Source organism: Bufo gargarizans, chromosome 1, assembly GCF_014858855.1.
Source record: "Bufo gargarizans isolate SCDJY-AF-19 chromosome 1, ASM1485885v1, whole genome shotgun sequence".
Classification (NCBI taxonomy): Eukaryota; Metazoa; Chordata; class Amphibia; order Anura; family Bufonidae; genus Bufo; species Bufo gargarizans.
Window position 1 is genome coordinate 111,247,165 of NC_058080.1, and position 18,055 is coordinate 111,265,219.

The window sequence follows — 18,055 nt, forward strand, 5'->3', positions numbered from 1 at the left end:
CTCCCTGCAAACACCTAGCTACTTGTGCACACAGGAAAAAATTTGTTTATCACAGGCAGACGCCCTGTTCCGCTGTCCGCGGACTGACTAATATTTTATGCTGATATCAAGTGCTTGTTTGTGAGTACAATAAAAAGGTTTTCATTTAAAAGTACCGTGGATGCTGCACTATGTTGGTGTTTCTTTGAAGGTACTGGAGTGTATGAGATTTCGCTGGGCAGCGTGGAGTGAGGAACAGGGCGTCTGCCTGTGATAAACAATTTTTTTCCTGTGTGCACAAGTGGCTACGTATTTGCAGGGAGAAGCGCGGACCAGAACCTATTTTCTTCTACTATTACATACAGGAGAGAGTACCGGCTCCTGTCATCTGGATTGCTGCTATTATTAACAAACTTTTAGGGTATATACGGACTACAGTGTCTACTGTTGCTTTGTTTTTATATGTAAAGTACGATGTCACTGATTGCGCCCTGGCTGCGACTGACCAGTTTGGTGATCTCATCAAATGGATGCTGAAGTCTGCATGCGTCGATGCAGAGATACATTCACTTGCCGCTGAACATGGCCATATAGCTCTGTGATGCCCTTCTGGGAGAAATATTTCCTTCCGGGGACCTTCCATTGCAGTGTGCCAATGGCCAGAAATTTTCTAAAGGCCTGCGAGTCCACCAGTTTATATGGCAGTAGTTGGCGGTCTAGCAGTTCCGACAAGCCGGCAGTCAGCCGTTGGGCAAGAGGGTTATCCGGCGTCATTAACTTTTTACGTTCGAACATTTGGGCCACGGAAACCTGCCATTTGCCAGATGAACGCGACAACGGCACGGTGGAAGGTGGAGTGGAAGACAAATGGGAGGAGAAGAAGAGGCAGGACGTGGAGCGCCAGGAGTGTGGCTTTGTGGGTTCTGATGGTGTTGCTCCCACTGGGGTCGGTGATGGGAGGCCAGGTGCCTTCTTAAGGCGGTTGTCCCTAGGTAAGTGTTGGGCTTACTGCGACTTATGCATTGACATCACAGGCTGCAGATGGCAACACTATTGTCAGCAGCCGACACGTTAAAAAAAGCCCACACTGCGGAGCCATGTGCTGGCGTCCTGGGAGTGCCAAATGTGATTGTGCATGGTGGATGGCTCGCTCCAGATACATTTGCAGTCTGCTTTTTGCCTCCTGTGCACTGCGAGTTCTGCCTACTTCTCCTCCTTCTCCTCCCTATCTGCTGCTCCGTCTCTCCCTCTGAACTCCCCTCCTCTTCCTCTCTTGTGGGCACCCACGTGACGTCCATCGACACGTCATCATCGTCACCTTCATCACCACTGACATTAGAGATCTCAGAGTAGGCAGCAACAGCGGGGACCACCCTCCTTGGGCTGATCTGGGTACTGTCAGACCGCTGGGTGGTGGCTGTTGCTACCTCCTCTTCCTCATCCGATGCCAAGAATGGCTGCGCATTTGAAAGGTCTGGTAATGGATGGGAAAATAATTCCTCTCACTCAAGTGGAGGGGCTATGGTGGTGGTGGTGTCTTTGTGGGTGCACACAGCAGAGAGTGAGGAGGGTGGTAATACAGAGGATGAGGATGGTGCAGAAACGGAAGGCTGAGTGAGCCACTCAACCGACTCTGGTGCATCCTTTGACGTAATTGCATGTACCTTCTCCAACTTCCCACTTAGGCTCCAGCCTGGTGCTCCTGCCCAACCCCTACCACCCCTGCGGAACGGCCTGCCTTTTTCTCTGCCTGTCATTTTCAAAATGACCCTGTGACAAAGTCCCTAGAGAAGAGCAGTATTTGTGGAAGCAGTTATTTCGCAGGCCTCAATCAATATTTTGTGGAAGCTGGTATATCAATACCCTTAATCGATATTTGGTGGAAGCCGATGTATCGCAGGCCTTAATCAATATTTGGTGGTAGCCGGTATATCAGTACCCTGTATCAGTATTTTGTGGAAACAGGTATATAGAACCCAATAATGAGTATTTGCTGGAAGCTAGTAAATCAAACCCCTTAATCAATATTTGGTGGAAGCTGGTGTATCGCAGGCCTCAATCAATATTTGGTGGATGCCATTATATCAATACCCTCTATCGATATTCTGTGGAAACAGGTATATAGAACCTAATAATGAGTATTTGCTGGAAGCCTGTAAATCAAACCCCTTAATCAATATTTGGTAGAAGCCAGTGTATCGCAGGCCTCAATCAATATTTGGTGGAAGCTGGTAAATCAAACCCCTTAATCGATATTTGGTGGAAGCTGATGTATCGCAGGCCTCAATTAATATTTGGTGGAAGCCGGTATATCAATACTCTCTATCAGTATTTTGTGGAAACAGGTGTATAGAACCCAATAATGAGTATTTGCTGGAAGTCGGTAAATCAAACCCCTTAATATTTGGCGAAAGTTGGTGTATCGCAGACCTCAATCAATATTTGGTGGAAGCCATTATATCAATACCCTGTATCAGTATTTTGTGGAAACAGGTATATAGAACCCGATAAAGGTATTTCACACCAGTTGCAATTAGTTATTCCAATGCGCTGCTTTTCCTAATAAGAGCAGCGCATGCCCAGTCTGCCCCTGCCACTGGCGTGCTCCCTGCTCCAACGCTGTCTCTACAACCGGCTTATTTCTATGAGAGTTCAGAGCGGGAAGAAAAGTAAGAGCACGTCAGGGATCAGAATTTGCATCAAGGCTTTTTTGTGTGTTGAATTACTCGATTCAGTCGAGTAATCGTTTCAACCCAAAGGACATGTTCTATTTTGTTGCAGAACAGAAAAATAGACATACGGAAACAGAATGCACACGGAAAGAAAATACATTTGTGTGCATGAGCCCTTAAAGGGATTCTGTCAGCTAGTATTAGCCTATAGAGCTGTGTACATGTGCTGCTAGATCTCCACTAGCATGTCCGCAATATACATTTTCCATAGCTCTGAGTGCTTTTAGTCAATAAACGATTATATATATATATATATATATTTATATATTTATATTATATATATACAAATTAGGCTAGTAAGGAGCCCAAGGGGCTGTTACCAACGTTTCAGGAGCCCAGCCACGCTCACTGTGAAGAAGCCCAGCCCCGCCCTGCATCTTCCAAATCTCCTCCTTGCTCCCCCGACGTCACACAGTTGACTCGCTGTAATCTCGCACATGCCAGCTAGCGCATGCACAGTTCGTTCCCTGAGGCTGATACCAGCACACGGAAGGAATTACGGCGCTTCAACTGTGTCATGTCGGGGAAGTAAGGAGGAGATTTGGAGGATGCGGTATACTGATGAGCTATCCTGAAGATAGGTCAATAAGTATTAGGGCTCATGCACACGACTGTGTTTTTTGTCTGAATCCAATACACCTTTTTTTGCGGTTCAGATGCGGACCTATTCACTTCAATAGGGCTGCAAAAGATGACTCTGCATCCATATGTCCGTTCCGCGGCCCCGCAAAAAAAATAGAACATGCCCTATTCTTGTCCATTTTGGGGACAAGGATAGGATAGTTCTACAGAAGACAGGATGTTTCATTCCGCAAAATGCAGAACACACACCGGAATTCGCAATTTGTGGATCGCAAAAACACCAACGGTCATGTGAATGACCCCTTCATGTCTTGGAAAACCCTTTCAACCACCCCAGTCCGACAATGCCACAGATGTAGACAATAATGTCGGCTGCACTAAACCTTCACACTAATTGCCTGGACGACCCTTTCAATGTTACATTCATGATCTTTTTTTGCCACAGTTTGTATTGAAAATTAAAGGATTATTCTTCCTGCTATTTTTAGGCAACAATTTTAGTAAAAGCAAAACTTGGGAACATACTCAAAGGGATTCCGCAAGATTTAAAGCCACAAGCTAATAAACGTAGGGGGTCATTTATTACTTAATAAGCCCCTGCGCTGGCAGTGGATCTCTGAAGTTATGTAGAGGCTAAATGTAAGCCAGCTTCCCTGCCTAAAGCAGACGTAGAAAATGATGAATGAGACGGGCCTACCGACTTGTCCCCTTCCCACCCATGTTGCACCCACGCTTTTAGACATGGCGTGAGCGTGGAAAAGTCACAGATTGTGGCGCAAATAACCTTTGCGCCGCAATCTTCTCCAGAAATACGTCTAATATAGGTGTATTTCTGATCATAAATGACCCCCTTAATCTACAATCTTTATCTACAATCTATGGTCAAGAGTATGTGGACAGTGATATAAGAAAAAGTTTCAAGAAACTGAATAGTGCCTTTAAAGCCACTTTCACAAACCAGCATTTCTCAGTCAAATACAGGGATGGGTTAAACACACAAAAGGTACAAATCTTTCCATTAGGGCCCATGCACACAGTCCGCATCTGACTCGCAAAAATGCAGATTGGATACGGACAAAACACACGGCCATGTGCATGAGCCCTTACACTTACTCACCACGTATTTATAATAGCGTGTCTATAATTCAGCACATTACATAAAATAATGAGAATAGATCACAACCAACATTTTATATAACTGTTAAATTATGATTATGAAAAAATGTGATTATTTACATTCAACTATCCACATTTATATTGATAATGACCACTAGATGGCAAACAATGATCCTGTATTGCACAATTCTATATTACATTTATTTTCCTCACCAAGTATGAGAGAAAAAAAATCTATTTCACGTTGTCATTGTATATACTAAATTAGGAATTTAAAGGAAAATTCCCAAAAATTTTTTAAAAACATGCTCATGCCTACACTCAGTGTTAGGACTTATTTACACATCTGTGATCTGTGTCAGTGACAATGTGTCAATGTTTCATCCATGAAGATGCCTGAGTGTCTGCTCTCCATGTCTCATCTATATTCCACATGCACTTAAAAGGCTGAAAGGTGGATTTCCAGAGCAGTTCCTACCATTGGTCAGTGAATGGAAGCTATCCGTATTCTGTCAGTGGTTTTTATGCATCTACAGACTTCAATGGGCTTGTTTTGTCTGCATCATGGTCAGTGAGAAAAACAAGAATGTGTGAATGGACACATGAAAATTAATGGATGTGTGTTCTGTCCATGTGAAACACAGAGAGCACATGTCCGTCACTTACTGATGTGTGAATAAGCCCTTATCCACAACCATACATCTGTTTGCTGGTGCAAATATCTAATCAGCCAATCATGTGGTAGAAATTCTGTGTGCAACACGCCAGACCTGCAGGGTATGACAAAGTGAGGTCACAGTTATGGGCAATCGAGGGTACTCACTATATTTGAAGAACCCTGGGCAGGCGCGTGGCAGTGAAGGAGAGGTAGACACGGTTCCTCTGGGGCACTCTCTGTAGATAGGGACCAGGCCTGATGGTAGTTGAGGTGCCCTGGATGTTACAGGTATTTTGTGTGCCTGGGGCAAGGTCCCTGTGGTATTCGTGACGCCAGTGCCTTTGGACGGTGGCACGCCGGTTGGTGGTTGGAATGACGAAGGTACACAAGTATGCAGTGAACCAAACGTAAACTTTACTGGACAATCCAACTTTGTACAGCAGGGAGTAGTACAGTCTTTGTTATTACAGTTCCACAAAAGGGGCTTATTCACAAATATGGCAGGCAATAGTCATGCAAGATACACTGAGGGTAAATTCCACAAGCACTCAGCAGCAGGTTGTACTTTTCCCAGAATCCCTGTACACTGTCCTTTATAGAACTCCTGCTCTGGCTTTATATCTCCCAAGACCCGGATGCCTAAAAGGGTGGCTTATATCCTTGGTTACTTTCTTCCTCAGGTATTATACTGCTTGATAAGATTCCTAAGATCCTCTGCCCATCAGGGTCACTTTGCTTACCCTGGGTCGCCTCCTCCTATCAGGTGGATAACTGTCGGTTTCTCCCAGGAGGTTGGATCCTGCAACTGGGGTATCTCTACTGAGCTAACTTAGGCTCTCTTGTTCTCAGGCAGGCTGGAGTTTCTCAACAGCCTCCTGGACATCACTAGCAGCCAGGGCTATCCAGCTGCATGTCAGGAGCAGGCTTACTGGCCTCTGTCTTCTCAGACTCCTGACTCTGCACTAACTCTCCCTGTCTGGGCCTGGACATTTATACTAGGGGCTCCCTATCTCCCTCTAGTGTCTGGGATGTCTAACTACACCCAACTAGGCCTGCTGCTGCATTAGACAGGGGTACATTGCATATAACAACACATTAAAACATACATTAAATGCAGAATTAAATATGACATTTCTGTTCCTTGTGAGTAGGAGTAACGCGCACACCAATTGACCCCCGTGTAGTGCCCACCCATACCTAGTGGGACACTACATGTGCACAAATACACCGTCCATATCGAACATAAAAGCAAACACTATGCGGCACATTTATTAAATGCCCTCCATAACTTCGCCGCATCGAGCTCCAGTTCTAAATGTAAGACAACTTCGGAGCCATGTTTCCCCATTCTGTTGAACCTCTTCAACATGTACATACATAGGGGGTCATTTACTAATCTGAAATACGCCAAATTTGATTGCAGTACCCCAGTACAGAGGAGTATCTGCAAATGTTTGGTTTGTAATGTTAGGTCATGTAATGTATACCCAGCATGACATGGCATGGTTGGCAGGGACAGGGTTAACCACCCTGTTCCTCCCCTCTTGACAGAAATGGGATAGCCCTACTTCCTGTCTAGAGAGGGAGTTCCAGTCTAGTGAGGAGGAAGTGAGTCTATGTGCTAATTCTCCCTAGGCCTCAGGATCCAGAGATAACAGGTCTCTGTGAGTTTCTGCTTCTGTTACAGAAACAGCAAGAAAGAGAAAGAAACACAAGAACTTAGAATCTGCATGGCCAAGCATAGGAGTCATCAAAGTAACCTGTGACTACAGCTAACCAGACTTTTTTGCTTGTGAGGGATTACAATTAAGATACCCATCACACTTAAAGAGGATCTGTCACCACAAAATGCAATGCAATCTGAAAGCACCATGTTATAAAGCAGAAGGAGCTGAGCAAGCTGATATATATTTGGGGGGGGGGGGGGGATAAATTCAGTAAAACCTGTAATTTTTACATTTATATCTTTGCCACTTCCTGTGAACAGCTATTGATACAGGGATGAAGGGGTTATCAGTGACTGACAGCTATCTCTGTAGGGACACATACACACAATGCCATCACTCACTGATAACCCCTCTCTTCTGTACCGATAGCTCTTCACAGAAGATAGAAAAAGCAGAGATATAAATGTATAAATTACAGATTTTACCAAATCTTTCCCCACAAAACCATATATCTATCTGCTCAGCTCGTCCTGCTCTATAACATGCTGCTTTTAGATTGCATCATTGCATTTTGTGGTGACAGGTTTTAACCACGAGCTGGGCGGATGTGCTTCTAAAACCTGTATTCGGCAGTGTATCTACAGCTACAATTGCCAGATTACAGTTGCTAGACAGAGATTCTAGAGAGATTTTAGCAAGATAGCAAACTACGAATACCATTATTTGTCACTTTGCCAGCCTCCATACCCCCCATCTGGGAAAAGGATTTCCACTGTGTACAGATTATTGCTGGATGTACTACAACTCCTATTTTGCACTCAAGTAAAAAGAGACATTTATTATTTTACCTCTGGCCTGGTTTCCTGGCTCCTACCACACCAAACACTGGCCATTGCACTACTACACCTGATGTTAGGCCCCCATACAACCCCAAGGGCACCGCAAACTACCATCAGGCAGGAGCCCCAACTACAGGGAGTGCCCTGGGGGAAGAAAGGAGGCACCCTCCATTCACTGCACTGGCCCTAGGGAGCAACAGCCTGAGGGAAACCACTGTGAGACATCTCAGAGTCAGAGCCACTACCACTCCCATCCTCCGCTCCGCTTTTGCTATGGATTTTATTATCTGCATTGCAAATGGTTAAATCCAAGGTGGACATCCGCAGCGTAAACTGACATACTGCCGATTAAAAAATCTGTACCATAGGTCAATTTACGCAGCCAAATGTTTATGCAGGGCGTGGAGGAAATTGTTTAAATCTCATCCAATTTGCTGCTACTGTCAAATGCTGCAAATTTGCTACACACAAATCTGCTGCTGCATGTAAATGCGCTGCCATACATAAATCCATAGCGTATCTGTCCCATGTGGACGTACCCTAATTGAATAAGTATGTTACAACGGTGATGCAGAAGGGTATCAATGAATGCAATTGAACTTCAATCTTGGGGTACGTCCACCTATGGTATAAACAGCAGATTTATGCACAGCAGATCCCCAGTATTTTACAGTAGAAAACAAATCTCACTCACCGAATACAAAAATCGGACCTGCAGTGTAGCTTATAAATCCGCTGCATGTCGATTTATGTTGCCGATTCCTTCTGCAGATTTCACCCTGCTGCAGAAATTCGAGGCAAATCTGCAGGGACACATCATAATCTGCACTGCAAATTCTGCTGCATGTTGTCGTCCCCTTTCAGTTAGAGACAATGGGCACAGACTGGATGGTGGAATACTGGTACTATGCCAGCTGGTCTGGAACTTTTCAGTTTCTTCTTCATCATGCAGATGGTAAGATTAGAATTTGTCATGAATCCTATCTGTCTTGTGCTGATTAAGGCTGGTGGTGATGCAATGGTGTGAGGCAGTTTTTTTGGCACGCATAAGACCTCTTACCATGTGAACATTATCTAAATGCCACAGTCTACCATAGCATTGTTCCTGAACATTTGGTGCCCACTGCCTACCTAATAGTTACTTCCAGTAGAATAATGCAGCAGATCAGAAGCGTCAAGGAAGAGCCCTACATGGCACTAGAAGGGGGTGCATAATAAGGCAGCCCCTGAGTGCGGAACTTGTGTTTTAATCATAATCTGTAACCCTTCAAGACCTGGAGCAGTTAATTAAAAGGGGTTTCCCATTAGGACAACTTATCCTAACTAGGTGCAGATGACTGCATGTGGTAGCTGGACCTGCCCCTTGCCTCCCCACATCCCCTTTCCGGAAAATGGCGAGGGTGGCATAGAAATGTCACTTGCGACACAATTTTGTCACAGTTACACACAAACAGGTACAAACACAGAGTTTATGACTTTTTTTACACCAGAAAAGTGGTGTGTGGTGAATGACAAATTCCCCTTCAGCAGAAGTGGTCATACTATTGTTACCATCTAATAATTATATTCCTTCCAAATCAAACCTTACGAGTCACTTAATTGCATATGGAATGCTGTTAATTCCCCTTATCTGGCTTCAGGAAGATCCACCTAACCATAAAGAATGGATAAGCAAAACTCAGCAAATTTATAGGATGGAAGAAATCCCTACCTATGAAACTCATACTACAGTAGTTCTATGGGAACCTTGGAGAGATTGGTATGATAAGTGGCAAGGATCTACCCTTCCTTCAATATAGTTTATCTTTTAGTCCTCAGACTAACCAAATAACTTGAGTGTGAACTCAGCCTTACAGGTATAAAAAACTGTGCAGAGGCCCAAGATCCTACTGTAGCTTAAAAGAGCCCACTCTTTTCTTTCTTTTTAAAATCTTTTTATTGATTTTATCACAGAAATGGGGGTGAACAAACAATATTGCCGACAGGCAGATTCTGCAAAGGTATACTAGTAAGTCCGCACAGAGGAGAGCCCACTCTTTTTACACCGTCGTCAGCTGATCCACTTAGATGTCTACAGAACCTGTTCTATTAAACGCTTATACAAGTAGAGCCCCCTGACAGAGTGTAGAGGATGTCAGCAGTAAGTTTGTGTTGACATCACTGATTATTTTCCTTCCTCTGATCCGTCAGAACAATAACCCCCCCAAAAAACTAATCATGTCTGTTGAGCATCCGCCTTCTCTCAGTCAGCATTTGGTCAATAATCCATCAGTATTGCTAAAGCCAAAAAAAACTGGGTCCAAAACAGATGACACATGAATGGAATATTTGCATGTCTTCTGTGTTTTGTACCCACTCCTGCTTTTGGCTACCAAATAATAGGCCAATTCTGATGGGACCATACAGGCCTTACAGCTGCTATACAGACAGGATCATTTGTGCATCTTATTTTTCCTTCCTTCTGACAGATCAGAAGAAGGGTCAAATAAACGATGATGTCAATGAGGCAAAAAAGGCAAAATAGTGGCCCAGTCATGGAGTGGGGAGGGTGGGAGAACAGCTTGAGAAGTCCACAGAGTGGTCCAATGACATAGTGTTGAGGTAGCAGCAGCATGAGGAGACCACAAAGTGGCCCAGTGACACAGTGGGAGGTGGCAGCAGCAGCATGAGGAGACCACAGAGTGGCCCATTTTCATAGTGTTGAGTTAGCAGCAGCATAAGGAGACCACAGACTGGCAAGGTGACATAGTGTGGAGGTGGCAGCAGCATGAGGAGGCCACAGAGTGGCGCAGTGACATAGTGTTGAGTTAACAGCAGCATGAGGAGGGCACAGAGTGGCCCAATGACATAGTGTTGAGTTAGTCGCAGCAGGAGGAGACAACAGAGTGGCAAGGTGACATAGTGTGGAGGTGGCAGCAGCAGAAGCATGAGAAGGCCACAGAGTGGCCCAGTGACATAGTGTTGAGTTAGCAGCAGCATGAGGAGGCCACAGACTAGCAAGGTGACATAGTGTGGAGGTGGCAGCAGCATGAGGAGGCCTGAGTGGTGAGGTGGCAGCAGCATAAGGAGACCACAGAGTGACCCGATGACAGAGTGGGGAGGTGGGTAGCAATAACAGTACCCGCTGATGATGGTGGGTGTAAGAAGGAGCACTTGGCATCAGATGTGTTGCATCAGGCGGGTGGCAGCCTCTCTCGTCAAGGTTTGAGTGAGGCAGCAAGGCTGATCTAATCTGATGCTTCAAGCATTGGTCGGTGGAAATTCTGGCTGATCTACGCCTGATTCATCCTGACAAAGGTCAGTCTCTCCACATTTTGGGTGGGCAGGCGAGTTCTCCTTGGGGTAACTAACATATTTGTGCATGGCTGGTACTGGCTTTTTTTACAAAGAAATGACAGCTTGGGACTCTCCACCTGAGCTTGGCACAAGTCATCAGTTTTCTGAAAGGTGCAGAGTCCACCACTTAGAAAGGGAGGGACTGCCACACCAGCAACTTGGCCAGGAGTACGTTCAGCTTCTACGCCGTTGGATGAGTGCACGCATACTGTTGTCTCTTAACAATCGCTTTGGTGATCGATTGCTGATGGAATGACTGACGAGGAGCAGGAGGGCGAGGAACAGAAGAATCAGGGCCAGTAGATGATAGGAAGGACAGACAGCTTCCTTCGGCTGAGGTGGTGGAGCCTTGACTGCCTGAAATCGGGTGCGTGCCACTGGGTGATACAGTGGTTGCTGTGGCAGGTTGGACCACCACATTGGAGCCACACTTCTCCCAGGCCACGATTCGCTCATCTCTGGTCATATGACCAGGCAGATCACCTCCATGAGATGTCTCCTCCATTCATATACACAGCACCTGTCATCTGTACCTATTCTGTTGGATGTTAAGTACAGGTGCAGTTTGGCTCCATTTGTGTCAGTTATGTGCTGAATCCTGCACTTCTGTTATTTTCGTTGTTCTGCACATCAAACAGCACAGAACAATGGAAATCAATTGTGGTGGTGTGAATAGCTTTTTTCAAAATGCAGCATGCTTCACTTATGGCATTTGTTCTGGGTTTTTCTTTCTAGGACTGAAAAATGTCAGTAAAAATGTTACAAATGAATGAACAGAAAAAAAAATGCAGTGAAAAGTACATGAAAATCATCATACAGAAAAAGACTGCGTATAAAGAAGGTCTTAATGGGTTTTTGGCGTATTTGTGGCAGAATATGGTATGAAATTACAGTTACCATAAAAGTTTTTGATGAAACTCCGAGCCTAAAATCAACACCTATAGAAAAGGCTGCAGAATTACCTTCCGATTTGAAAAACTCTTCTGAAGATTTTTCCGCTAAATTCTGCTAATTGGTAAAATACAATAACAGGTGGGTCTGTTTTTGGGAGTGAGGTGTTTAACTTACCCCAAGTCTAAATCCAACTGTAACGTTAACAAAGCAAGAGAACTTAGGTCAGAGGTGCCTTTCAAAAAACACCAGATTCATGACTACATATTTCCAGTGGATGGTGACTGCCCAATATAGACCATTAAATTAATGTAGTCCGATGGTCATAAGATTAAGCGTACAGATTTTACTGACTTAGTTATTTTGAGTCTTCTGCTCTAAGAGCAATGACCTAAAGTACAGTATGGTGCAATTTTCTATGCAAACACACACGTGGCATGCATTTATTTCTTATTTATAGACCTGTGACCTGTCCGGAATGAATGCTGAGAACTTGATCTGCATTTTATTTCCCTCAACAACTGTTACTGACTGACATTATCAATTGTTAAAAACTAAGGCAAGGAAAACATCTCTCTGGCCATTTGTTTCCACATCAATCAGTTTTTTCCGCGCTTTGACAAGACTATCTATGAAACCCTTCACAACAAATCCATAACACAAAAATAGTCACACATGATATATCCTTTCCTTGTATTACAGCTCAGACCCATTCAACTAGATGCTGGGCCAAATAAAGTCCACGGACAAGTGCAGTGCTTCACTTTCTCTGAGACAAGGGAAGCATCTGGCCATCTGTGTCAACAAATCAACATCACTCGTTTTTTTGTCTCTTTGACAAGGCTTTCTATGAAACCCTTCAAAGCAAATACATAACACTGCAATAGTCACACATACACATACTATATCATTTCTAGTGTTGAGCGAATCAAAGTTCACGAAGTAGACTTCGATCTGAATTTCATGAAAAAGTCGATTCGCAGCAAAGCAGAATTTCCTTGTGCTTCGTGGTAACAAATCGATTTTCCCTGAAATGACAGTAAAAATGAAAAAAAAAAATAATCATACTTACCATCCATTTGAGCGTGAAGAGGCCACTGTGACTATCTTGCTTGAAGATGCCGGCGAAATCTCGTGTGCGGTGATGTATGATAGCGCGGTGCATGAGATTTTGCGTTCAAATGGATGAGGTAAGCATAATTAAAACATTTTTTTTAAATTAGCAAACACTTAAATTATTTAATATGGATCTCATAAGCCGCGATCAGTGAAGAACACGGCATCTGAGGGGTTCAATGACGGGGGCGGCGCAATCATTGTTCCCTTTCAATGCACCTGCTTTTTACAAAGAAATGCGCCTTGTGACAAAGTAATTTGTCACAAAGCAAATTATTTTTTTATTTATTCTAGGAAGCGGCTGAACTTTGCTCATCTTCAATACTTTTCTAACCCCACAGTAAGGCCTCATGTACACAAACGTATTTTTTTTCCGTGTCCATTCCGTTTTTTTTGTGGACTGTATGTGGTAACATTCCTTTTGAATGGGTCTACAAAAAAAATGAAGTTACTCCGTGTGCATTCCATTTCCGTATGTCAGTATGTCTGTTCCGCCATAAAATAGAACATGTCCTATTATTGTCCGCATTACGGACAAGGATAGGACTGTTCTCTTAGGGGCAAGCTGTTCCATTCTGCAAAATACAGAATACACACGGATGTCATCCATATTTTTTGGGGATCCGTGTTTTGCAAACCGCCAAATACATACGGTGGTGTGCATGAGGCGTAAAGGAGATGTAATACCAGGAAAAGCCCACAGAAAAGGGTGGCACTGTTTCTACAAAAAAGGACAACCCTTTATGTTAGTTTGGTGATAGAGAATATCACATTTTCGCTGACTGCACAGTCTCCTGAAACACACTAAATTTATGGCCATTTTTTGTGGCACTAGATTACATGTCTTATGTGACATGGAACATTATCCTACTGGAAGTAACTATTATGAGATGATGCCTAGCTTGTATTAATATGTACCACATTACTCATTATTAAGGCATCTAATCCGTACCACATTACATAATATTTCTTATATAGCAATATTCTAATGTAATCTTGTCCATTGTGGGCAGTTGTGTCATTTCCAGTTTACAAGTCCTGAGCTTGCTCTTCTTTGTACATGGGATGTCATCCTCTCCTGTGTGGCTGACTTCCTGTGAACTACAGGATTATATTAGCATCTCTCAGGTTCCTCCTGGCAGCTTTTACACTCCTCCCCTAACCACCAAGCTCTGTCCTCCATGTTCCTCTGAATGTACCCCCACACACTGCTGAATATATCCTTTCTGTCTTATCTAACGAAGAAGAAGGGAAATTATATAGTGGGTGAGCCCCTCCAATGCTTAGCTGCAAAGTTATAGAACTCCCCTGACTCACACTACCTGCCTATACTATCTGTGTGTGCTGTGTGCAGAATCTTCAGTGTACCCCTTGAAATGCTGCTGTTGTTTGTAAACAATAGTGGCAGAACTGGGGACAACCCATTAAAATAAAATAAAAATACCAATGGCAAAGTACTGTCTAAATGAAAACCAGCCAGAAATTGTACCAAAAAATGTTTTCTATGAATATTGCATTAAAAATGACCTCTTTCTGATGGAAGGGTCCCTTTAAAGAAAGAGGAGAAGGGGATACAATAGTATCTAATCTAGGCAATCCTCTGTGACTAAGGTACATTAACAATAGCACAAATGTTTCTGATAGTCTGCTGCAATGGTAAATGCTCATCTCACGGAGGATTTCCTAGACTAAATATAACTGTATACTCGTCTACTGGGTCTTAAGGTTGGTGTATATACCTTTTCCACTGAAAGCAAGCAAGCAATGAGAAATAAATGCACAACTTATATTAGAAAATTCCAGAAAATTTCATTTTACAGGGCTAAACTTGCATAGAAAAACAGCGGAACCCTTTCAAAGCTTATGTTCAGTAACAAAAACAATCTGTTTCTAAGACGCAACTTGAGTGACTTGAGTTCTGCCTATTTTTCCAAGGGATTCATATTTATCAGAAAAAGTAGCACAGAGGGCCCTAAGTATATTGTCCCAAATGCAAGATTTCTCAGTGTATTATTTAATATATTTTTTATCGTATAATTTATGTAAAACATTGTTAAATTGCCTAATTGTCTTAAATTCTGGTGCTAAAATCAGATACAAAATGAACTGGTAACAGGGCCCTGTCAGACTGGACGCAGACTCCTTTTTGTGAGCGACTGTGCGGATAATTATTCCCGTGCGTTCTATTGATATTGGCTTGTCCATTAACCCAGTAGAGGAGATAAACCATAAAGCAGTCTTCTCTTTTGTGAAACGTTGCACTTTTGATTGAAATGGACTGTCCATGATCCTAGATACTAGTGATGTCAAATAGATAAAGCTAGTATTCTGGTAAATCAGGTTTCTGGTTAAAACATAACCAAATCCAATGAACCCCATTATAAGTCAATGAGGTAGGACCTGCATCTATTAGATTTCATGGCACATTCTGTGAATATGCTATCAACGTCTGTGTTTAGAATACTCCTCAAAGGGGATATCCAGGATTTCACTATTGATGACCTAACCTCATCTGATTGGCAGGGGTCCTTCACCCCACATTCCTGCCACTGTTTCAGGGGTAGCTTCAGAAGTCACCAGTGCCGGACTAGGGTCTCTTGGGCCCAACAGAGCAAATCATTTCTCAGGGCCCAACCCCAATATCATCAATAAAGTCTTAGGGCTCTTTCACACAAGTGAGTTTTCCGTCTGGATGCGATGCGTGTTGTGAACGTATACCATCCGGACTGAATCCTGACCCATTTATTACAACAGGTCTGTGTACATGCATCCTCCTTGTGTTCAGGAAAAATTGCAGCATGTTCTATATTATGCGCTTTTCACGCAATCCTGGCTCTATAGAAATGAATGGGGCTTGCATGAAAAACAAAAGGCATCCAGTTGCAATACATTTTTCACTGATGGTCATTAGGAGATGTAGATTGTTATTCTTCATTTTTCACACATGAAAAACACAATCTGGAAACAATCTTGATGGAAAAAATGCACACACTGAACGCAATCACAGAAAAACAGGATTAAACTTGTGTGCAAAACCATCAGTTTTTCCCTGAACAGATCCTCAATGCACAGTCAGTACTACTCATGAAAAAGAGGCCTTATAAGTTTTGATTCCAAAAATTGAACATAGAGGCAAGTGATTGGCTCCAATGGAAGCTCCAAATTTTATTTTTTGCTCATAGACCTTCCATGGTACTCTGGTGGGTCAGCACAAAAGTATAAAAGTTCCGTAGGCGGCGCTCACCTGGTCAGTCTTGCAGTGAAAGCACGGACGGTGCTTGGAAGGGGCACCAGTTACTCTGGTGGGTCAGTCCGACGCTGGAAGTCAGCACTGGAACTACACACCTCTATCAGTTGCCTATCCTGAGGATAAGCCATTAATAGTAAAATCCTAGAGAACCTCTTTAATTACGTACAGTATGATAACCAGTTTATATAAAACCATGAGCAATTCACATGTGTTAGTGCACAGAAGGAAGATGACAAACCCCGAAGAATCAACTAAAAATGACTGATATCCTATGGTAGGATAACCAAAAGGAGGTCTCATCCACATTTAGACAGTTTTTCCATTGTTTGGTTTCCATTTTCAATATAGTAGGGATCATGAGCAGTGTTTTCTTCACAACAGTGCCTTAGATAAAATACAAAGTTACCCAGTAGATGAGCATAGTTACCCTGTGTGAGCATTGCTGAGCTGTATCCAAAGGCAACAAAATAATTAGCCTTGCCTAGTAATTATAAAGTCTCTGGAGGAAGCCACAAACCTAACATAATGCAAAAATTGTTTGATAAGCGGTTTTAATAGATAAAATAATAATTTATAAACGCTGTAAAATCCAACCAAAATATAAATCTACATTGTGGCTCAGTGGTTAGTACTGGTGCCGTCCAGCGCTTGAGCCTTAGGTTCGAATCTGACCATGGACAACATCTGCATGGTGTTTGTATGTTCTCCCTGTGGTTGCGTGGATTTTCTCCAGGCACTTTGGTTTCCTTCCAGACTCCAAAGACATATAGATGGAGAAATTAGATTGTGACCTTCACCAGCGCTAAATAAGTAAGTAAATAACTGTAGTAACGGGGGACATTTTCAATTAGAAGTACTGTATTTATAGGGTAGGAACATGAAATGGTCCACCATTCTTACTTGACTTGTTCCTGACCACATTAAAACTGTACAGTCAGGATGGTGAAGCACTGAGGTCATGTAACTATTGTGCTCATAATTTGGTCACAGGTTGATACATAATGTAACATAGTAAGGTAGTTTGTAAGGCTGAAAAAAGACATCTGTCCATCTAGTTCGGCCTGATATCCTGCAAGTTGATCCATCAAATGTGATACATTTGTTGCAGTTTTAGGACTGCTTCATCACGCCCCCTTCTATTGGAAATTGAAAGCTGCTGGCCTTAATGGGGTGAGGGCACTTTCACAACACCTTCATACAAGAGACATGCTCAATACATATTTTTATGTTGACTTTTAAGACTGATACATTAGTGCCACTGTGTTTCATATTAGTAGATCCTTTGTGTTGCATTCTAACAAAGCCATAAAGTGTTATTGTATTTGTTGATCTACCAGCGCACTAGAAGGACTATAAAGAGCACAGTACCTTGTCCTTGGGTCACGGTGTAGAATTCTGCTTGTATCCGTGCAGCTTCTTTACGGTTTCCCTTGACTATATAGAAATGGCTGAGGATGGCAAGGCTGATTTTTACAAACAATTTGAAGCAGAAAAGTGCCGCGATAGTGAGGTAGACATTGGAGAGTTGCTGAGCAAAAGGTTTTTCCTCCAGCACCGTCATAGCTGTCCCCGAGCCTTTGTCACTGTTTAGGAGAGGGTCTGAACTATTGACAGGATCACATGGCCGCCGCCAGAAGCTGCTCGCAACAGCTGGTACTAGGGAAACCAGATACCAGCTGCTCATGATGCCTGCTGCTGAAAATATGGGCTTATTTATGCTGGGCACAACTTCTAAGACCACTTCCAGGTCCAGTCTACAGTCATCGCCAATTACTGACGTCAAACAATTTAAAAGTGCTGTCTCATGTTAGTGCTAATAATAGCTATGTGCAGATCTAAACACTAAAGTGCGTGCGGCCTGTGTATTATAGGATTATACCGTCCCATAA

The 18,055-nt window shown here is 43.1% G+C and overlaps 1 protein-coding gene across 1 annotated transcript in view; it reads right to left on the bottom strand.

Moving 5' to 3' along the window:
• The window catches only part of ASB5 (ankyrin repeat and SOCS box containing 5), a 56,693-nt gene extending 38,842 nt beyond the window's left edge, over window positions 1–17,851 (bottom strand). Inside the window, exon 1 of the mRNA XM_044297263.1 lies at window positions 17,535–17,851. Within this exon, the coding sequence (XP_044153198.1) occupies window positions 17,535–17,850 (316 nt within the window). The 5' untranslated portion in view covers window position 17,851. The remainder of the gene's footprint in view (window positions 1–17,534) is intronic.
• Window positions 17,852–18,055: the final 204 nt, after the last annotated feature.